At 39.5% G+C, this 24,159-nt stretch overlaps 1 protein-coding gene across 9 annotated transcripts in view; it reads left to right on the plus strand.

The window, feature by feature from the left end:
• The window catches only part of DGKI (diacylglycerol kinase iota), a 502,817-nt gene that overhangs the window by 294,301 nt on the left and 184,357 nt on the right, over positions 1-24,159 (plus strand). For all 9 annotated transcript variants that reach the window (XM_070465256.1, XM_070465264.1, XM_070465269.1 and 6 more), the window contains 2 exons: positions 3,592-3,665; positions 5,675-5,786. In XM_070465256.1, coding sequence (XP_070321357.1) covers positions 3,592-3,665; positions 5,675-5,786 — 186 coding nt within the window. The remainder of the gene's footprint in view (positions 1-3,591; positions 3,666-5,674; positions 5,787-24,159) is intronic.

Raw genomic sequence — 24,159 nt, forward strand, 5'->3', positions numbered from 1 at the left:
GAAGATGGGAAATCATCTTTTCTCTAAGAGATATATTTAAAAATAGCATATCATTAATTATTAAGAAAGATAAAGTGTTTCCTTGAAGTAAACAAGTTGAAAGAGGGAATGAACATGACTTTGTTGCACATACCTGTGTAAGTAAAGTGAAACATGAAAGAGAAAAATATACAGATGAGGAAAAAGAAAGGGGAATACAGCAATGCTTGGATTTATTGTGGAATAGATAAAGAATGGCATTTGTGACAGAAGGGGGTAGGATGAAAGGTATACATGCAAATAGAGAAAAAATATTACCTTAAACTAATGGATTTATAGAGGAATACAGAGGAGCCTAAGATAAATATTCAATTTTTTTGACACCAATAAACCATATAGGAGGCACAAATCTTGTAAATTGTTGGAAACAAAGACATTACCACTAATAGCCTTTGACATCACTTTCAGGTGTTTCAGTTCTCATAAAATACTAATGAAAAACTAGTATCCTTTAGTCGTAGCGATTCTTGAAAACTGGAATATTGCCTTTTTAAATCTAGATACGAGAAAGAGACATAGTCCATTAAACTGTGAAGATCTTAATTTTGATAAAATGATGATTATTTAAGAAGCAGCAACCTTGCCTGAGACTTCTGTTTCTTCTCTGGCGGCCTGCAAGCAGCCAAAAATAAGCTTTCCTTCTTCTCCCAGTATTTTTTGCATTATTGGGAACATTGTAGCACCTACCTGGAGAGCCAGTGAGTGGAGGGCAGTGCCTCTATTGAATGGTGTCCACTGTCTCACTCAGCTGGGTGGAAATTAAAGCCCGAATGTCTCCACACCACTGGAGAGCTTTACTCTCCCATCTGGCAGGCCTCCTGTTGAGAAATGTCTCAGGCATGGGTGGCTGTAGGCAGGGATTAAAAAAAGCCTGCAGAGATGCCAAAGTGGCAGCCAGAAACCTAGAAAAGATTTTATATCAGCCAGTAGGTGTAATATTGCTGGTGGATTGGTCTGTGTAATCATCTTTTATTTATGAAGAGAAGAAAAAAACAAAACAAAACAGTAGAAATGAAGACTCAACAATTGGGATTCAGTCCTAGGTCTGTCTTCATGAGGTCTGCCTATATGACTAAAAGCACATGCATTTGAAGCAACAATGACCATCGTGCTATGACACAGAAATACACAAGGGTGTTTCTACAATTACGTCTCTGAGTGTGAGACCGAAAAGATGGGAAGTCAGAGCAATTAGGTGTACACGTAACAGCAGACTGTCTTATCTTTGCCCTGGGGTGAAGTCAGTGTTTCTGATGTTAATAATCTAATCTCACAGAAATATAAAATATGTGCACAAATACTGTATACAGACACACACACATAACACACCCAGAGGATAGTAACAGAAACCTACATATAGCCTTATTTTGTTCTAGTTCACCTGTGTTCTTCTTGTTTCGATTCATCCACATGCGAGCTTGTACACAGGAAGATTTTTTTTGTATGCAAATATTTTCCTTTGTGTGTTTGAAGTAGGGAGACAGTTGAAAACTGTGGTCCTAAAGAGCTGTGAAGTTTAAATGCAATAATATATAGGAAAATTTTGTAAAATATTGTAAGGCACCCATCCTCATAGAATTTGCTGAGTTCCCAGAATCACTATGTTTTTTTCAGGAGGAAAAAGTAGAAAATTTTTAAAAAATTAATTCTGTTCTAAATAAAGTAATATATAAGTATAGGTTTTTTGCTGTAATGCAACAGTGCTGCTTTGCATACTATTAAGGTATCACATGCTGGGTTTTTTTGTGTGTATGTGAAAGTTTTAGTTGCTTACAACACTCAGTTTTGATCATTTAAGACGTCTACATTTTTTCTTCACTGGTAGAGCCATCTATCAATTCAAGTCCTTAAACTGGGAGATCTTATGTGTGTTTAAGATTTTGAAAGTGTTGTGAAAACACCTTCGCTCAATGTCTAGAACTTCATTCCGATCTAAATAACATTTGAGAATATTTTGCTTATTTAGGATTATAAGATTTCCCAGAAACAGTTTTTGAGAATGCTTATGAAAACTAGGCTGCATTAAGATCAGCTGGGAGGAGGAGAATGAGACAACCCTGATGGCTAGCAGAGTCATCGTAACCTGGATTGCAAGTCCCTCTGAAGAAAACTTCAGAAATTTGCAAGGATCTTGGGACTGCTTTAACCCTGTCTCCCAAGGAGAAGACGGGGGTGGGGGTGGGGTACATTCTGTGATGAGGGTGTGAGGAGAGCAGATAAACAACAGGCTTTATACCTTTGACATCAAGAGGCCTAGAGTCCTGACCGAAGTGCTCCTCTTTTGGCATTTGTCCCCAGTGGGAAATGAGCAAGGGAAACGAAAAGCCCTTTCCTTGATCAGTCAGAGGATGCTCTTGAGGAAAGCACTAACCAGTCAGGCAAAGTGAAAGTGCTAGTTGCTCAGTCATGTCTGACTCTACGTGGACTGTGGCCCACCAGGCGGCTCTGTCCATGGAATTCTGCAGGCAAGAATACTGGAGTGGGTAGCCATTCCCTTCTCCAGAGGATCTTCCCAATCCAGGGATGGAACCCAGGTCTCCTGCATTGCAGGCAGATTCTTTACCATCTGAGCTACCAGTGAAGCCCCAGGCAGGTCAGGGAAGCCAAAGGTATTGAGGCCAACCCAGCCTGAGGCCCTTGAAACCCAAAGTCACACCCAGAACCAATGAAGTGGTTCATCTCAGAAGACCAGTCACAGTCTATAACAGATTACACTGATAGGAGCAAATCACTAATGGAGATAATGCTAATTTATAATAAATAGTTAGGGGGAAAAAAACATGCAGGATATATTCCTTTCAAACTGCTTTCAAAATATTACACTGAGCATTTTCCAAAGACAAATTATCTCAAAAAGCAAGGAAAATAAATGGTCATATGCGTGACTATTTTTGAATCAGATGATGGTGGTAGAGGTTACTACTGCCTCATCTTGAGGCTTTGTCCTTTTATTCTTTTAAGTGTTCATAAATCCTTTAAGGATTTACACAGGGAACTATATTCAATATCTTGCAATCCCTGGTGGCTCAGTTGGTAAAGAGTCTGCCTGCAATGCAGGAGACCCGGGTTCAATCCCTGGGTCAGGAAGATCTCCTGGAGAAGAAAATGGCAACCCATTTCAGCATTCTTGCCTGGGAAATCCCATGGATGGAGGAGCCTAGTGAGCTACAGTCCGTGGGGTCACAAGATTCAGACACAACTTAGCGACTAAACCTACCTACCTACCTAAATCTTTTAGTGTTGATACTACAAGCCAAAGTATCTAATCACCGTCCAAGGTTAAGAATAATGAAAGTTCCTTGGATTGTGAGACCAGAGAAAAACATTTTGGTCAAATGGCAGCTTTGTTTTTACATGAAGTCAAAGCAAAACCAAGCCCTGAACTCTGGAGCTGGGGAAGTTAGAATACATTTTCAGTCATAGTAATGGCCATCCGTGTCAGCAGAGACAAGGACAAGGGTTAGACTTTGGTACCTGCCCTTGTCAGCTCAGTTGTCTTGTAGACTTGCACCCGCTTCAAAACCCTTGCTTTTTCTGCTTTGATTGTTGCAGTGTGATGGGACTGATCTTACCCCAAAGATCCAGGAACTGAAGTTCCAGTGTATAGTATTTTTAAATATACCCAGGTAAGCCCTGTTCTTATTGTTTTCCTTGGTTTGATGTGAACCCTGTTTGACCTAAGGTTCTCTGCTTTCATGATGGAAAATTTCCAGGTACAAACGATGAAAATAGTTACTTTAATGACTTATTAAGAGTCTCCAGGCCTGATAATTTTTTCTCCTGCTTGCTTTGTTTAATGTTCTCTGTGCTATTTTTTCATGTATGTGGTATAGCATGCATGGTGTATACTTACCCATCCTTAAGAAACCCAGGCAGCCCTCTGAGCTGAGACATTTTAATGTAATTCTCAATTACTGACCCCTCCCACCCTGTCACCCTCCCCAGGAATGATGGAGTTGAATAAATACGTGTTCTTAGTTTCCCAAAAGCTATTAGGAAACCTTCCAGCCTGATTTCAGCATGGAATTCATTCAAAATCGTTGCCAGATGATTGCTTTGAAAAAATAGGATCAATTAGAGCAGCATTTTCTAGCCAGAATATCAACTTTCTTTGGTGCTATTATATACCTCAGGAGAAAGGGGTATTTAAGATTAACTAGTCTCAAAATAAGCACATTTCTCAGTGGGCTTAAATTTAGATTCTAGGCTCCAAAGCCAAGATTTTGAAAGGGATGGATCTCTGACTCTTGTTTGCAAACCAGACAACTCAGACACAAAAATCCACAAGTAAGTTCTATTTAGACTGGATTTGGTTGACATGAGAAGTGTATGTAAATCTATGTCTGGGGAAGCATAGTCTCCTGATGACTTTTGGCCGTGCTAGGTTTAGCCCCTTACAACCTATTCCAGAAGTATTTTCATCTTAGTCGTTGAAGTAGGGGGCCTAGACTCTTAGGAAACATTGTTTGTTAGCTTGCTTTAATTTTCTTTTCTTCTCCTCATTCTTCTTCTTGCTCCTTCCCATCTCCCCTCTGGACTTCGTTTATTCTACTTTTCAGTTTCCCTGACTTCCCCTTCCCTTTCTGATCTCACATCTTTGTCTCATCCCTTTTTCACCCCTCTGTCTTCAGTTACTGTTCCCCCATCCTGGGGTACTCATTGTCTTAGTTATGTATTTAGTGCTGAGGCTTACCCACCTTGATTCTCTTTTCCTCTCTTACTGGCATGTATATGTCTTCCTCCAAGACCAAATTCTGGAACCACCTATTGATAACTCATGGAATGTCATGGAAAGTAGGCCTATGTGAATTAGAGTAAGACGCACACACATATACACTCTACTGACACTGTGTATAAAACAGATAACTAATGAGAACCTCCTGTATACCACAGGGGGCTCTACTGGAAGCTCTGTGGTGACCTTAATGGGAAGAAAGTCGAAAAAGAGGGGATTGCCACTGTTGTTCATCTCTCAGTCATGTCTGACTCTTTGTGACCCCATGGTCTGCAGCACGCCAGGCTTCCCTGTCCTTCGCCATCTCCCAGAGCTTGCTCAAACTCAAGTCCATTGAGTCAGTGATGCCATCCAGCCATCCCATCCTCTGTCACCCCCTTCTCCTCCTGCCTTTAATCTTTCCCAGCATCAGGGTCTTTTCTTATGAGTCGACTCTTCCCATCAGGTGGCCAAAGTATTGGCGCTTCAGCGTCAGTCCTTTTTATGAGTATTCGGGATTGATTTTCTTGGGATTGACTGGTTTGATCTCTGAAGTCCAAGGGAAGAAAAGAGGGGATGGATGTATACTATCAATGATTCTCTTTCTGTACGGTAGAAAGTAGCACAACATTGTAAATCAACTATACTCCAATACAAATTTTTTAAAAAGTTGATAAATAATGAATTAGTAGAAAGTTGGACACCATGGAATGCTTTTGGTGTCGAATTTTGACCCATTATCATAAATTGATACTTGGAGGAGTAGGGGATAAGCCCATTTTCTATGTGGAGACATGAACCAAGAGTAGAAAGCTGTTCTTTTGTGAAATCAACATCAAATCGAGCTATAAATTAGTACCTGATGATGATCATGAGAGGACTGGCACAAACTCTAATTCTGATTTTACTCTTCTCTTGCAGATATTGTGCTGGCACAATGCCCTGGGGGAACCCAGGAGATCACCATGACTTTGAACCTCAGCGTCATGATGATGGTTATATTGAAGTCATTGGATTCACCATGGCATCTTTGGTGAGCAATACATCTGTTTTATTGAAGCAAAATGCATTTTAGTCACAGTGAGAGTTTATTCCTTTTACAAGATTTTGGTATAATGTTGTCTCCTGGCTTATCAATTTATGAACTGTATGCAATGTAGAGTTGCTAGGGGAAGCCAAAAACAAAGTCATTCTTTGTGTCACTAAAAACAGTTGATGCATATTTGCTTGAACTTCAAAGGTAAATGAATATTATTTGTTACTTTCCCTGATATTTTCTATCAGAATGAAATCCAAAGTTTTTATGTTAATTACATAGCATTATGCCACAAACATATCCCAACATTGATGTAGAAACCTTGCCATTTGATACTTTGCTGGTTCATGGAGGACTCAAGTTTAGATAAAAAAGAACATGGTCATTTGCATTCATCTCCATTTTGCCCACTTAAGCATAAGATGGGCATCTCCATTATCACGGAATATCTGAATATAGAAAGACTTCTTATGACATTAATGAATATTCACTTGCCAGTATTGAGATCACCTTGCATTTTAATTTTGGTTCCTGGCATTAGACAAGTAAGTGTATAATATAAGGTCAGTCAACAAGCAGGTTTTAGCCTCGTGTTTTAACTTATTATTGAATGATAAAGAAACTAATTAAAAGTTTTGCTTATCATTTTATCAGATATAGATCAGCCGTACTATCAGTTTATAAAGCAAATGAAAATAAAGCTTCTTCTTGTACTTGGCTAGCACATAGTTCGTGCTGTTATATCTCAAGGTTAGAAGGTTATATTTCTTGTTCTAAACAACCTAAAACAACTCTCTCTTTCATCCATCTCATGGATTTCATCCATCTCATGGACTTTTCCTCCATCACCTTGAATTGGTGAGATTTAACAGAATAAACTCTTGTGATTATGAAAAGAATGTCCATCTCCTGAGATGGTGATGTTGCTCATTACATTTGATGTGTCTAGAGTGAAATGGTCATTAAGTGTAAAAGATTGGTCTGGGAATGATCTAATTTTCAAGATCGTACATAGCTCATATATAACTCTTTCTCTCCAAAAGTCTTTATGTTAATTATAGATAAAGACTCAGCCAAGAACAAATAGGAATAAGTCCAGGTAGGGTATGTGCAAGGAAGAATGTTTGGAGGTGCCTGAGAAAGTCGCAAACCTGGTCATGTGTTATTTTGCTCATTCATTTATTCACTAATCCAGTGAAAATGTATTGAATTTTTGCCATGAGAGTTTCCTAGTTCTGGCTGAGCTGTAGAAGGCTGTCAAGGAATGGCTAAAAGAAGATGATCCCTTACCTAGGCCTGTGAGGGCAGGGAGAATATGAGACACTTTCCCATTACTCTTAATATCACAAACTAAATCATTACTGCAAAATTGAGTTTCTTTCCAAATCTCCATCCTTTACCACTGCCCTCTGTGCTTTTAGCTTGTTGTCTTTCAGGTCAACTATAGCATTGGACGTCCTTTGCTTCTCTGTACCACAGGACCATTGCATATGCTGTGTATCTCAAACGTTCTTTACCTCTTCATCTTATATAACTTTTCAGTCTATATCTGTGTTAGGTTCTTTTTAGAAGTCTTTCTTTGGTTTGGGTTGTTTCTGTTTACAGTTATATAGTTAAAGTCTGAACAAGAAGGAGAAGGCAGAGTGAAACTGGTAATTAGTGAAGAATTTAATGGATGGACTCTTTACAAATAATGCACTAGGTTTATGAGAAGCAACAATGGAGGGTGGGGTATTCCTGAGCTGAAGATGCAAAGGCAAGGAAGCAATCAGCTGTACCAGGAAAAGAATGACTTAGGAAGGACCACCTGGTAGGAGTAGTGTTGAAGTGAAAGCAGTCATCCTGTGCCAGCCTGGCAGGGAGAGAGCCAGAGACATCAGTACAGTTCTTGCTCTCCAGCCATTAAACAGTCTAACTGGGTCAGTTTCACAGGGCAGGGAAGAGGGCAGGGAAGGGGTGGAGCATCTGTCAGGTGGGAATGGCAGGTGGCTGGTATCCATCAGTCTAGTGTATCACTGATCCACAGCAGAGAACCTGAGACTTGTAATTGGCAATAAGAAATGTGACAGGATGAATGAATTTTGCCAGGTGAAGAAGAATGGGGCTTGACATTCTTGACAAAAGGAAATGTATAGATGCTTGTTAGTCTGGGAGATCGCAGTCTTCTGTGCAGACTACAGTCAGTTTTATGTAGCTTAAAAATAGGTGAAAAGCGAAAGTGATGCAGATGGTCCTGGAGAGGCAGGCAGGGGTGATATCGCAAAGTGCATTAAAGAATTTACTTAGGACTTGTGACTTTGGAGCATCAGTAAAATGTGTTTTCAAAATAAATATTTGTTATGGGAAATGTTCACTGGAGAAACTGATAGCACATTGAACTCTCATTCCCTATCACCTAGCCTCATGCATGCGTGCATGGAGATTCGCTTCAGTCATGTCTGACTCTGCGACCATATGGACTGTAGCCCTCCAGGCTCCTTTGCCCATGGGCTTCTCCAGGCAAGAATACTGGAATGGGTTGCCGTGCCCTTCTCCAGGGGCTCTTCCCGCCCCAGGAATCGAACCAGTGTCTCCTATGTCTCCTGCGTTGGCAGGTGACACTTAACCTATTATCAGTTTATGTGCAGTCTTATTTCTGTCTCCAACTATGGTCTCTTCTCTTACATTATTTTGAAGTAAATTTTTGAAGTAAATCTAAGACATTATATAATTTTACCTGTAAATATTTCTGAATGGTTTTTTTTAAAATAAGACTTATTTTATGAATACAATCATGCCATCTCAAAAACAATAGCATCTTAATATTACTAAATATCTACTCAGTGCTGAATTTCTAATTGTCTTGCAGATGTCATTTGTTTTCTCTTGCTCGTTCGTTTTCATCTGGATTCAAATAAAATACATTTGTGGTGATTAGTTGCTATGACCCTTAAGTCTTTGCAGCACACATCTCTCTCTTTTCTTTTTTTCTTCATTTATCTATTAAAGAGACCATGCTATTTGTCCTGTGAAGTTTCCCTGAGTCTGAACTGTACTGATAATGTCCACAGGGTCTCAATAATGTGCTCTTCTCTTTTACCTGTTTTCGCTAAGTTGATAGTTGGATATAGATTCATCAGATGCATATTTCTCCACATCTTTTGTAAGTAATGTTTTATTTTTCCAAAGGAGAGTATGTAATGTCTGGTTCTCTTTCTCTCTCTTTGTCTCGATAATAGTCTTTGATGATCAATGTCAGGATCCAGGAATCATCAGGGATTGCACAGCAGTGATATTCTGACTCTTTTCTTCATTTGTTAACTGGGGTGTTTCTATAAGGAGGAGGTTTTCCTACACCTACTGCTTGGTTGGGGGCTTCCCTGGTGGCTCAGTGGTTAAGAATCTGCCTGTCAATGCAGGGGATACAGATTTGATCCCAAATCTAGGAAGATCTCACATACCTCAGAGCAGCTAAGCCCATGTGCCACAGCTTTTGGGGTTTCCCAGGTGGCCGAGTGGTAAAGAATCCTCCTGCTAATAAAGGAGACACAAGAAATGTGAGTTCGCTCCTTGGCTCGGGAAGATCTCCTAGAGTAGGAAGTGGCAACCTGCTCCAGTATTCTTGCCTGAAAAATTCCACGGACAGAAGAGTCTAGCAGTCTCCAGTTCATGGGGTCACAAGAGTTGGAGATGACTGAGCACACTCTTTGATTACCAAGTTATACAGTTTGTTTCAGAGAAGCAGGACAAGTGAGTCTTTTATTTATATATTTTCAAAGTAATTTAGTTCATTAGTGTCCTTTGGTGACTGTGGGTTTAAAGTGGCATCAGATTTGGGGGATTTCTCCCATTGAGGGTTTAAGTCTGTATAACCTCCCCTTGATTCTATGTGAGCTTACAAATACTTGGCGAATAGAGTACGGTGGAATTGATGCTATATAACTTCTGAGGTTGGATCTTTAAAGGCCAGGCAACATTTGGGAAATATGGGCAATATGAATTGGTCTCTAATTAACAGGGATTTTGCAAATGCAAGGCAATACTTATTTAAAATATCTCACTGCTTTCATTCATTTAGTGTCACTCATAAATGTTTATTGAATAGTTGTTGAAACCACAAATAATTATTGAATCCATAAGTGACACTTGCTAGATAAAACAGGTACAAAATGAACAAATAGAAAAGCAGTGTCCTCAGGGTGCTTGTAGTCCAGTGTTGGGAGGGAGGTGAGGAAGGAAATGGGCAATCACAGACTGAGGTAATAAATTCTGGGAGAAAGGGATGTGGCATGAGGATAGAAAGGAGAACCGTGTTTACAGATTGGAGTCTTTATGGGTGAGATTGCCAAGTGGCCACTCCCATAGAGGCATCAGCTTAAGGGAACATGGAAACCAGGAGAAGGACCAGTGGTGGCTTGGAGTGGTGATGTGGATGGTGAATGAAGGGCAGAAAGAGTTAGATATTTTTTTAAATTTGTTGTTTTAACTGTTGTGGGGAGTTTGCAACTGATGGCATGAGACAGGATTGGATTAGTTGCTCAGAAAAGTTATCTGGATGTCAGTGTGAAAGTGACAAGAATCTCCACTTCAGGGGACAGATGGACAAATCAGGATGTTGGTACCAAAGTCCAGGTGAAGAGATGAGAATATCTGAAAGCCTGAATAAAGAAAGTGATGATGAAGACAGAAGGGATTGATGAATGGATAGGGACTTATCTTGAGGGTGAGAAAGGGGTGGGTGGCCAGCGTAGGCCATTGAGTAAAGGTGACAATATTATATCGGAGAGAAAATATAAGAGAAGGATAAAAGTGTCAAAAATGAACTCTGTTTCATGTAAGTTAAAAGTGAAATCACTGTGAGACCTCTAAGAAGATATACAAATGTGCAGTTTGAAATGTACGCTTGGAACTCAGGAAAACTCACTAGGTTGGGAGTGAGTGTTTAATATTCTATCTCTATTTATCTTTCTATCTCTCTCTCCCATCCTGTCATAAGTAGGTAAAGGAGAAAAATAATAGATCAGAGTTGGTGTAGAGAACATGAAATTGTAAACTTATTAAATGTAGATTAAACTGCACAGTTTTGAACATCCCATGTAATTTAAATAATGTTACTCGAGCTCCAATACTTTGGCCACCTGATGTGAAGAGTCGATTCATTGAAAAAGACCCTGATGCTGAGAAAGACTGAGGGTAGGAGGAGAAATGGGTAGCAGAGGATGAGATGGTTAGGTGGCATCACCAACTCAAAGACACGAGTTTGAGCAAACTCCAGGAGATGGTGAAAGACAGGGAAGCCTGGCGTGGTAGTCCACAGGGTCGCAAAGAGTCAGATAGGACTTAGCAACTGAGCAACAAAAACAACAACTCAGCACTCATGTACATCTTACTACTGACATATATGAGTATCAAATTGTTGCTGTTACTATCCATATAACATGGGCTTCCCTGGTGGCTCAGATGGTAAGGAATCTGACTGCAATGCAGGAGACTTGGGTTCGATCACTGGGTTGGGAAGATCCCTTGGGGAAGGGACTGGCAAGTAACTCCAGTGTTCTTGCCCAGAGAACCTCATGGACAGAGAGGCCTGGAGGGCTACAGTCCATGGGGTCACAAAGAATTCGGACACAACTGAGCGACTCACACTTACTTACTTATCCATAGGGCAGACACCGTGTATTTTTTTCACTCAATAATGAAAGTGCTTTATTTTCAGTCCTTAAATTTCACATACCTTGAGACTATTATATTGATTACATTTCTGAGAAGGTAAATTATTTGAAAACACACATCTGTGTAAGATGATTATATAAAGAGAACAGTGTAATTATTTGGGTAAAAATACATCTATTTTTGTGTATATAAAATATTCAGAGCGATACTTTAAGAGAGATTTGGAATAGAATTACTAGAATGGGAGAAAAGATTATTTTTTTTTTCAGCTCTTTATCTTATAATTGAACATTTCAAGACAGAAGTATTTAATTCATTTTACTGGTTGAATTTCATTCCTGTTAATTAAGATGACTCTTCATTGGGTGCTTGGTAACCTAATTACCTTTTTGGATTTCATTCAGACCATAATCAGACATTGTAAGGTGTATTTATTTCTAGATGGAAAAGCTCTATGCAATCAGTAAAAACAAGACTGGAAGCTGACTGTGGCTCAGATCATGAACTCCTTTTTGCCAAATTCAGACTTAAATTGAAGAAAGTAGGGAAAACCACTAGACCATTCAGGTATGACCTAAATCCAATCCATTACGATTATACAGTGTAAGTGAGAAATAGATTCAAGGAATTAGATCTGATAGACAGAGTGCCTGAAGAACTATGGATGGAGGTTTGTGACACTGTACAGGAGGCAGGGATCAAGACCATCCCCAATAAAAGGAAATCAAAAAGACAAAGTGGCTGTCTGAGGAGGCCTTACAAATAACTGTGAAAAGAAGAGAAGCGAAAGGCAAAGGAGAAAAGTAAAGATATTCCCATTTGAATGCAGAGTTCCAAAGAATAGCAAGGATAGATAAGAAAGCTTTCCTCAGTGATCAATGCAAAGAAATAGAGAAAAACAATAGAATGGGAAGGACTAGAGATCTCTTCAAGAAAATTAAAGATACCAAGGGAACATTTCATGCAAAGATCGGTCCAATAAATGACAGAAATGGCGTGGACCTAACAAAAGCAGAAGATATTAAGAAGAGGTGGCAAGAATACACAGAAGAACTCTACAAAAAGATCTTCATGACCCAGATAATCATGATGGTGTGATCACTCACCTGGAGCCAGACATCCTGGAATGTGAAGTCAAGTGGGCCTTAGGAAGCATCACTACAAACAAAGCTAGTGGAGGTGATGGAATTCCAGTTGAGCTATTTCAAGTCCTAAAAGATGATGCTGTGAAAGTGCTGCACTCAATATGCCAGCAAATTAGAAAAAACTCAGCAGTGGCCACAGGACTGGAAAATATCAGTTTTCATTCCAATCCCAAAGAAAGGCAATGCCAAAGAATGCTCAGACTACTGCACATTGCACACATCTCACATGCTAGCAAAGCAATGCTCAAAATTCTCCAAGCCAGGCTTCAACAGTACGTGAACTGTGAACTTCCAGATGTTCAAGCTGGATTTAGAAAAGTCAGAGGAACCAGAGATCAAATTGCCAACATCCAGTGGATCATCAAAAAAGCAAGAGAGTTCCAGAAAAACATCTACTTCTGCTTTATTGACTATGTCAAAAAGCCTTTGACTGTGTGAATCACAACAAGCTGTGGAAAATTCTTCAACAGATGGGAATGCCAGACCACCTGACCTGCCTCCTGAGAAATCTGTATGCAGGTCAAGAAGCAACAGTTAGAAATGGACATGGAACAACAGACTGGTTACAAATCGGGAAAGGAGTATGTCAAGGCTGTATGTTGTCACCCTGCTTATTTTACTTATATGCAGAGTACATCATGTGAAATGCTGGGGTGGATGAAGCTCAAGCTGGAATCAAGATTGCCAGGAGAAATATCAATAACCTCAGATATGCAGATGACACTACCCTTATGGCAGAAGTCGAAGAAGAACTAAAGAGCCTCTTGATGAAAGTGAAAGAGGAGAGTGAAGAAGTTGGCTTAAAGCTCAACATTCAGAAAACTAAGATCATGGCATCCTGTCCCAAATCTTCATGGCAAATAGATGGGGAAACAATGGACACAGTGAGAGACTCTATTTTGGGGGGCTCCAAAATCACTGCAGATGGTGACAGCAGCCATGAAATTAAAAGACGCTTGCTCCTTGGAAGAAAAGCTATGACCAACCTAGACTGCATATTAAAAAGCAGAGACATTACTTTGCCAACAAAGGTCCGTCTAGTCAAGGCTATGGTTTTTCCAGTGGTCATGTATGGATGTGACAGTTGGACTATAAAGAAGGCTGAGTGCCAAAGAATTGATGCTTTTGAACTGTGGTGTTGGAGAAGACTCTTGAGAGTCCCTTGGACTGCAAGGAGAGCCAACCAGTCCATCCTAAAGGAGATCAGTCCTGGGTGTTCATTGGAAGGACTGATGCTGAAGTTGAAACTCCAATACTTTGGCCACCTGATGCGAATAATTAACTCATTTGAAAAGACCCTGATGCTGGGAAAGATTAAAGGTGAGAGGAGAAGGGGACGACAGAGGATGAGATGGTTAGATGGCATCACCAACTCAATGGACATGAGTTTGAGTAATCTCTGGGAATTTGTGATGGACGGGGAAGCCTGGTGTGCTGCAGTCCATGGGGTCGCAAAGAGTTGGACACGACTGAGCAACTGAACTGAACTGAACAGACCGTAATCAGACATTGTAAGATGTATTTATTTCTGTCACAAAATTTTCTGCCATTATAGCTGTGAAGTTATTTTCATGTTGAGCCTATTTCTAAGTAATCTAAAACTTTTCAGGACAGTTCCAAGCATTATTCATATTGAGGTATTGGGAGCCTGATTTGCTACATGGTATGCAATCCAAAGTTTTCAGTCTCGTAAACTTTAAAGAAAGCATAGATAGCTTTCTTTTTGTTAATCAAAATTAAAATATGTAGGCTCTTTTTTATTTTGAATTAGAAAAGCAAAAGGTTATTCAGTAAGAAAGGTTCCAAAGAGAAATTCCTAGGGTTGAAGTTATACACATACCAGTTTTTTTTTTTTTTTAAGAAAAAAAGGTAATATTAACATTTATTTTGGTAACACTTGTAAGTATAAGAATTAAAAGAAAAAATATTTGTCATAATTACATGATCCATGATTAACTGTATTTATATTTTGAAGTAACTCCTTTCAATTTCTTTATTTCCGTGTTTTTAAATATATGGAGAATCAAAAGTAAAACCCTACTCTTTCATTCTGTAAATATTTCTCAATTTATGTAATAATTATTTCATCATGAAAAGCTTCCTTTATGGAACTTTTAGGTTTCTGGATGTTTGGTGGTTTTAAAAACTCCTGTAGTTAACATGATGTTCATAAGTCTCATTTTACATTTTAAATTATTTTCTTGTGCCATATCCCCAGGAGAGAAATTACTGATCCAATGGAATAAACATTTAAAGCCTCTTAATACAAATTATAAAACTGCTTTCTAGAAATTTTGTACTGTTTACTTGCCTATCAGCAATGTATAAGAACACCTGATGAGAAGTGATAGGAATTTAATACCCAACAGGTGCTGAAATGTGTTCATGGATAGAGACAAAAAGCTATTACAATATTACACTTGATGAAGCAGAATGAGAGGATAAAATTACATCCCAGAAAGAAAGAAATTATGTATCTTTTATATAGTCAATTATGTCCAACAAAAAATGAGAGTAAGACAAGTTACCTTTTATTGTTACCTTCTATATCTTTTTGTTTTTTTTTTTTCCCATTTATTTTTATTAGTTGGAGGCTAATTATTTTACAACATTTCAGTGGTTTTTGTCATACATTGAAATGAATTAGCCATGGATTTACATGTATTCCCCATCCTGGTCCCCCCTCCCACCTCCCTCTCCACCCGATCCCTCTGGGTCTTCCCAGTGCACCAGGCCCAAGCACTTGTCTCATGCATCCAACCTGGGCTGGTGATCTGTTTCACCCTAGATAATATACATGTTTCTTTTTTTTTCCATTTATTTTTATTAGTTGGAGGCTAATTACTTTACAAGATTTCAGTGGTTTTTGTCATACATTGAAATGAATTAGCCATGAATTTACATGTATTCCCCATCCCGGTCCCCCCTCCCACCTCCCTCTCCACCCGATCCCTCGGGGTCTTCCCAGTGCACCAGGCCTGAGCACTTGTCTCATGCATCCAACCTGGGCTGGTGATCTGTTTCACCATAGATAATATACATGATTCAGTGCTGTTCTCTCGAAACATCCCACCCTCGCCTTCTCCCACAGAGTCCAAAAGTCTGTTCTGTACATCTGTGTCTCTTTTTCTGTTTTGCATATAGGGTTATCATTACCATCTTTCTAAATTCCATATATATGTGTTAGTATACTGTAATGGTCTTTATCTTTCTGGCTTACTTCACTCTGTATAATGGGCTCCAGTTTCATCCATCTCATTAGAACTGATTCAAATGAATTCTTTTTAATGGCTGAGTAATATTCCATGGTGTATATGTACCACAGCTTCCTTATCCATTCGTCTGCTGATGGGCATCTAGGTTGCTTCCATGTCCTGGCTATTATAAACAGCGCTGCGATGAACATTGGGGTGCACCTGTCTCTTTCAGATCTGGTTTCCTCTGTGTGTATGCCCAGAAGTGGGATTGCTGGGTCATATGGCAGTTCTATTTCCAGCTTTTTAAGAAATCTCCACACTGTTCTCCATAGTGGCTGTACTAATTTGCATTCCCACCCACAGTGTAAGAGGGTTCCCTTTTCTCCACACCCTCTCCAGCATTTATTGCTTGTAGACTTTTGGATAGCAGCCATCCTGACTGGCGTGTAATGGTACCTCATTGTGGTTTTGATTTGCATTTCTCTTATAATGAGTGATGTTGAGCATCTTTTCATGTGTTTTTTTTTTTTTGCCATCTGTATGTCTTCCTTGGAGAAATGTCTGTTTAGTTCTTTGGCCCATTTTTTGATTGGGTCATTTATTTTTCTGGAGTTGAGCTGCAGGAGTTGCTTGTATATTTTTGAGATTAATCCTTTGTCTGTTGCTTCGTTTGCTATTATTTTCTCCCAATCTGAGGGCTGTCTTTTCACCTTGCTTATAGTTTCCTTTGTTGTGCAAAAGCTTTTAAGTTTCATTAGGTCCCATTTGTTTATTTTTGCTTTTGTTTCTAAAATTCTGGGATGTGGGTCATAGAGGATCCTGCTGTGATTTATGTCAGAGAGTGTTTTGCCTATGTTCTCCTCTAGGAGTTTTATAGTTTCTGGTCTTACATTTAGATCTTTAATCCATTTTGAGTTTATTTTTGTGTATGGTGTTAGAAAGTGTTTTAGTTTCATTCTTTTATAGGTGGTTGACCAGTTTTCCCAGCACCACTTGTTAAAGAGGTTGTCTTTTTTCCATTGTATATCCTTGCCTCCTTCGTTGAAAATAAGGTGACCATAGGTTCGTGGATTTATCTCTGGGCTTTCTATTCTATTCCATTGATCTATATTTCTGTCTTTGTGCCAGCACCATACTGTCTTGATGACTGTGGCTTTGTAGTATAGTCTGAAGTCAGGCAGGTTGATTCCTCCAGTTCCATTCTTCTTTCTCAAGGTTACTTGGGCTATTCGAGGTTTTTTGTATTTCCATACAAATTGTGAAATTATTTGTTCTAGTTCTGTGAAAAATACCGTTGGTAGTTTGATAGGGATTGCATTGAATCTATAGATTGCTTTGGGTAGTATAGCCATTTTGACAATATTGATTCTTCCAATCCATGAACACGGTATGTTTCTCCATCTGTTTGTGTCCTCTTTGATTTCTTTCATCAGTGTTTTATAGTTTTCTATGTATAGGTCTTTTGTTTCTTTAGGTAGATACATTCCTAAGTATTTTATTCTTTTTGTTGCAATGGTGAATGGTATTGTTTCCTTAATTTCTCTGTTTTCTCATTGTTAGTGTATAGGAATGCAAGAGATTTCTGTATTTTATATCCTGCAACTTTACTGTATTTGTTGATTAGCTCTAGTAATTTTCTGGTAGAGTCTTTAGGGTTTTCTATGTAGAGGATCATGTCATCTGCAAACAGCAAGAGTTTCACTTCTTCTTTTCCTATCTGGATTCCTTTTACTTCTTTTTCTGCCCTGATTGCTGTGGCCAACACTTCCAAAACTATGTTGAATAGTAGTGGTGAGAGTGGGCACCCTTGTCTTGTTCCTGATTTCAGGGGAAATGCTTTCAATTTTTCACCATTGAGGGTAATGCTTGCTGTGGGTTTGTCATATATAGCTTTTATTATGTTGAGGTATGTTCCTTCTATTCCTGCTTTCTGGAGAGTTTTAATCATAAATGGGTGTTGAATTTTGTCAAAGGCTTTCTCTGCATCTATTGAGATAATCATATGGTTTTTATCTTTCAATTTGTTAATGTGGTGAATTACATTGATTGATTTGCGGATATTAAAGAATCCTTGCATTGCTGGGATAAAGCCCACTTGGTCATGGTGTATGATTTTTTTAATATGTTGTTGGATTCTGTTTGCTAGAATTTTGTCAAGGATTTTTGCATCTATGTTCATCAGTGATATTGGCCTGTAGTTTTCTTTTTTTGTGGCATCTTTGTCTGGTTTTGGAATTAGGGTGATGGTGGCCTCATAGAATGAGTTTGGAAGTTTACCTTCTTCTGCAATTTTCTGGAAGAGTTTGAGTAAGATAGGTGTTAGCTCTTCTCTAAATTTTTGGTAGAATTCAGCAGTGAAGCCATCTGGTCCTGGGCTTTTGTTTGCTGGAAGATTTCTGATTACAGTTTCGATTTCCTTGCTTGTGATGGGTTTGTTAAGATCTTCTATTTCTTCCTGGTTCAGTTTTGGAAAGTTATACTTCTCTAAGAACTTGTCCATTTCTTCCAAGCTGTCCATTTTATTGGCATAGAGCTGCTGGTAGTAGTCTCTTATGATCCTTTGTATTTCAGTGTTGTCTGTTGTGATCTCTCCATTTTCATTTCTAATTTTGTTAATTTGGTTCTTTTCCCTTTGTTTCTTAATGAGTCTTGCTAATGGTTTGTCAATTTTGTTTATTTTTTCAAAAAACCAGCTTTTAGCTTTGTTGATTTTTGCTATGGTCTCTTTAGTTTCTTTTGCATTTATTTCTGCCCTAATTTTTAAGATTTCTTTCCTTCTACTAACCCTGGGGTTCTTCATTTCTTCCTTCTCTAGTTGCTTCAGGTGTAGAGTTAGGTTATTTATTTGACTTTTTTCTTTTTTCTTGAGGTAGGCCTGTAATGCTATGAATCTTCCCCTTAGCACTGCTTTTACAGTGTCCCATAGGTTTTGGGTTGTTGTGTTTTCATTTTCATTCATTTCTATGCATATTTTGATTTCTTTTTTGATTTCTTCTAAGATTCGTTGGTTATTCAGAAGCGTGTTGTTTAGCCTCCATATGTTTGAATTTTTAATAATTTTTTTCCTGTAATTGAGATCTAATCTTAGTGCACTGTGGTCGGAAAAGATGACTGGAATGATTTCAATTTTTTTGAATTTACCAAGACTAGATTTATGGCCCAGGATGTGATCTATTCTGGAGAAGGTTCCGTGTGCACTTGAGAAAAAGGTGAAGTTGATTGTTTTGGGGTGAAATGTCCTATAGATGTCAATTAGGTCTAGCTGGTCCATTGTGTCCTTTAAAGTTTCTGTTTCCTTGTTAATTTTCTGTTTAGTTGATCTATCCATAGTTGTGAGTGGGGTATTAAAGTCTCCTACTATTATTGTGTTACTATTAATTTCCTCTTTCATACTCGTTAGCGTTTGCCTTACATATTGCGGTGTTCCTATGTTGGGTGCATATGTATTTATAATTGTTATATCTTCTTCTTGGATTGATCCTTTGATCATTATGTAGTGTCCATCTTTGTCTCTTTTCACATCCTTTATTTGAAAGTCTATTTTATCTGATATGAGTATTGCGACTCCTGCTTTCTTTTGGTCTCCGTTTGCGTGGAATATTTTTTTCCAGCCCTTCACTTTTAGTCTGTATGTGTCCCTTGTTTTGAGGTGGGTCTCTTTTAGACAGCATATATAGGGGTCTTGCTTTTGTATCCATTCAGCCAGCCTTTGTCTTTTGGTTGGGGCATTCAACCCATTTACATTTAAGGTAATTATTGATAGGTATGGTCCCGTTGCCATTTATTTTGTTGTTTGGGGTTCACGTTTATACCACCTTTCTGTGTTTCCTGTCTAGAGAAGATCCTTTAGTATTTGTTGAAGAGCTGGTTTGGTGGAGCTGAATTCTCTCAGCTTTTGCTTGTCTGTAAAGCTTTTGAGTTCTCCTTCATATCTGAATGAGATCCTTTCTGGGTAGAGTAATCTAGGTTGTAGGTTATTCTCTTTCATTACTTTAAGTATGTCCTGCCATTCCCTTCTGGCCTGAAGGGTTTCTATTGATAGATCAGCTGTTATCCTTATGGGAATCCCTTTGTGTGTTATTTGTTGTTTCTCCCTTGCTGCTTTTAATATTTGTTCTTTGTGTTTGACCTTTGTTAATTTGATTAATATGTGTCTTGGGGTGTTTCGCCTTGGGTTTATCCTGTTTGGGACTCTCTGGGTTTCTTGGACTTGGTTGGCTATTTCCTTCCCCATTTTAGGGAAGTTTTCAGCTGTTATCTCCTCGAGTAACTTCTCATGGCCTTTCTTTTTGTCTTCTTCTTCTGGGACTCCTATGATTCGAATGTTGGGGCGTTTCACATTGTCCCAGAGGTCCCTGAGGTTGTCCTCATTTCTTTTGATTCTTTTTTCTTTTTTCCTCTATGCTTCATTTATTTCCACCATTTTATCTTCTAACTCACTTATCCTATCTTCTGTCTCTGTTATTCTACTCATGGTTCCCTCCAGAGTGTTTTTGATCTCATTTATTTCATTATTAATTTTCAATTGACTTTTTAAAATTTCTTCTAGGTCCTTGTTAAACATTTCTTGTATCTTCTCAATCTTTGTCTCCAGGCTATTTATTTGTAACTCCATTTTGTTTTCAAGATTTTGGATCATTTTTATTATCATTATTCTAAATTCTTTTTCAGGTAGATTCCCTATTTCCTCCTCTTTTGTTTGACTTGGTGGGCTTTTTTCATGTTCCTTTACCTGTTGGGTATTTCTCTGCCTTTTCATCTTGTTTAGATTGCTGTGTCTGGAGTGGACTTTCTGTATTCTTGTGGTCTGTGGTTCCTTTTTATTGTGGAGGTTTCACCCAGTGGCTGGGGTTGGATGATTGGTTTGTCAAGGTTTCATGGTTAGGGAAGCTTGTGTCAGCGTTCTGGTGCATAGAATTGGATTTCTTCTCTCTGGAGTGCAATGGAGTGTCCAGTAATGAGTTTTGCGATGGGTCTATGTGTTAGGTGTGACTTTGGACAGCCTGTATGTTGACACTCAGGTCTATGTTCCTGCATTGCTAAAGAATTTGCATGGTATGTCTTGTACTGGAGCTTATTGGCTCTTGGGTGGTGGTTGGTTTTGGTGTAGGTATGGAGGCTTTTGGATGGTCTCTTATTCCTTAATGTTCCGTGTAGTCAGGAGTTTTCTGGTTTTCTCAGAAAACCAGAGGCTTAAGTAGAGGCTTAAGTCTCCTGCCTCTGGATTTCAGCTTTATTCTTCCAATAGTCTCAAGACTTCTCCAACTATACAGCACTGATAATAAAACTTCTAGGTTAATGGTGAAAAGATTCTCCACTGTGAGAGACAACCAGAGAGGTTCACAGAGTTTCATGAAGAATAGGAGAGGGAGGAAGGAGATAGAGGTGAGCAGGAGGAGAAAAAGGGGACTCAAGAGGAGAGAGACAGATCTACGCAGTTATCTGTTCCCAAAGTGTTCTCCGTAGCCCAGACACCTACAAAGATTCACAGAGTTGGATTGCGAAGAGAAGGGGAGAGGAAATAGAGGTGTTCTGAGGTAGAAAACAGAGAATCAAAAGTGGGAGAATAATCACCACACTCCTGAATAGAAATGGGAACTGAATATTGGATTCTTAAATGTCCAAAATTTATATCACATACTGAAAAACAAAGATTAAAAATCTAGTGTAGAGGTTAGACTCTTTGAAATACAATATTTAAAAACAAAAACAAAAACACACAAAAAATTTAGAAATGTATATGAAGTTCGGTTTAAAAATAGGGTTTCTCTCTCTCTCTTTTTTTTTGGCAAGGTTATAGTGAAATGAAAATGAAAATTAAGGAATAATGGAGGAATATTAGAGGACTTTAAAAGGAAATAGGAGAGAAAAACAAGAAAAAGAAAAAAAATTTTTTTTCCCTAATTAAAAAAATCGTAAAAATATATGAAAATGAAAGTTGAGGAGTAATGGGGGATTAATAGGGAATTTTAAAAGAAAATAAAAGAGAAAAAATAAAAAATAAAGGAAAAAAAATTTTTTTAATTAAAAAAATATATACGTATATATCTAGGAATTTCTCTGGAGTTGTTGCGGTCAGCATAGGTTCAGTTCAATTTCAGATGGCTCCTCTTTCCAGCTTACACTTCTCGATACCTATAGGCCCCTTCCGGTGTAGTCAGTGTTACCTTCTGGGATTTTAATCTGTTGCACCGGTCCTTTCTGAAGCGGTTCCCTTTGTTTACTTGGCTTCTATTTGCCGTCTCCTCGGTGTCTAATTTCCGCCCTGACACAGGTGGGAGGAGGTGATCTCTTATTTGGGTTCGCTAATTTAGTTCTGTCCTGCTACGGGGAGGGCAGGGCGCTGCAGACAGATACCGCTCTGTGTGGATGGCACTCACAGTGTTCCAGCCACACTAGGTTTGCCCTGCTCACGGGTGTCAGTGCTTTCCCCGTCTACACTGCTCAGGCTCCCAGCTGCTCTATATGGAGCGGGCCCTGCGTTGAGTGCGGTTCCAGTTTTCGGGTACTCCACAAAAGCGCGGATTCGGTTGCGCCTGTGTTTTGTGCCTTCCCCGTCCTGAGCGGTTCAGGCAGCCAGAGGCTTGGGTGCACTCTCCGCGGGTGCGGCGCGCCTTTTCCCTCCGCGTCGAGCGGCCCAGGCAGCCAGAGGCTTGGGCGCACTCTCCCCGGGTACGGCGCGCTTTTTCCCTCCGCGGCCCCAGCGCGCGCCGCCAGTCGGGTCTCAGGAAGTCTTTAGATAGGAACCGGGGGCCTGTTTGCAGTGTGGGAGGGGGTGGCTTCTCAGGGGCTGAGTTTGCCCTTTTCCCCTTCCCCCTGCCTCCTACCTCCAGCGGGGACGGGCCGGCTCTTCTCTGGAGATTCTCAGTCTCTTTGTTTTGCGAACCGCCAGCAGTGTGTTCGGGCCGGTTAATTTTGTCCCTTGCTATCCCACAGTTTAAAAAAGCTCCCTCCGACTGCTCTCAGGGTCTTCAGGCCGGCCCTTAACCTAAGCAATGCCACCCGCTCCTCTCCGTTCCACCCCCGCTTGTTGCTGGCAGGTGCGGGCGACTGGGGTACTTTTCTGCTGGGAGTTGCTTTTAGGCACGTAATCTGTGGGCCTTATTTAATTTTTCCTCCCAGTTAGCTTGCCGAAAACTTCCCCCAGTCCCGCCAGTGCGAGGGTTTCCTGGTGATTGGAAACTTCCTCTATTAAGACTCCCTTCCCGGGACAGGTCTCCGTCTGTAGCTCTTTTGACTCCCTTTTTATCTTTTATATTTTGTCCTACCTCCCTTCGAAGACAATGGGCTGCTTTTCTGGGCGCCTGATGTCCTCTGCTAGCGATCAGAAGTTGTTTTGTGAAGTTTGCTCAGCGTTCAAATGTTCTTTCGATGAATTTGTAGGAGAGAAAGTGGTCTCCCCGTCCTATTCCTCCGCCATCTTGGCTTCTCCCCTTTTTGGTTTTTTAAAAAAGTCTGTTTTTTGCATGTTTTGATGGGCATGTTTATCTTTTATTATTGAATTACAGGTACTATTTATTTTTTTTAATTTATTTTTTATTGAATGATAATTGCCTTACAGAATTTTGCTGTTTTCTGTCAAGCCTCAACATGAATCAGCCATAGGTATACATAGATCCTCTTCCTTTTGAACGTCGCTCCCATCTCCCTCCCCATCGCGCCCCTCTAGGTTGATACACAGCCCCTGTTTGAGTTTCCTGAGCCATACAGCAAATTCCTGTTGGCTATCTATTTTACATATGGTAATATAAGTTTCTATGTTACTCTTCCCATTCATCTCACCCTCTCCACCCCTCTCCACATGTCCATAAGTCTATTCTCTATGTATGTTTCTCCACTGCCGCCCTGTAAGTAAATTCTTCAGTACCATTTTTCTGGATTCCATGTGTGTGTGTTAGAGTATGATATTTATCTTTTTCTTTCTGACTTACTTCACTCTGTATAATAGGTTCTAGGTTCATCCACCCCATTAGGACTGACTCAAAGGTGTTCTTTTTTATGGCTGAGTAATATTCCATTGTGTATGTGTACCACAGCTTTTTTATCCATTCATCTGTCAATGGACATCTAGGTTCCTTCCACATTCTAACTATTGTAAATAGTGCTTCAGTGAACAATGGGATACGTGTGTCTTTTTCAATTTTGGTTTCTTCAGGGTATATGCCTAGGAGTCGGATTGCTGGGTCATATGGTAGTTTTATTCTTAGTTTTTTAAGGAATCTCCATAGTGGCTGTATCAATTTACATTCCTACCAACAGTGCAAGAGCCTTCCCCTTTCTCCACACCCTCTCCAGCATTTATTGTTTGTAGACTTTTTGATGATGGCCATTCTGACCAGTGTGAGGTGATATCTCATTGTAGTTTTGATTTACATT

The sequence above is a fragment of the Odocoileus virginianus genome, chromosome 1 (assembly GCF_023699985.2).
Source record: "Odocoileus virginianus isolate 20LAN1187 ecotype Illinois chromosome 1, Ovbor_1.2, whole genome shotgun sequence".
Taxonomy (NCBI): Eukaryota; Metazoa; Chordata; class Mammalia; order Artiodactyla; family Cervidae; genus Odocoileus; species Odocoileus virginianus.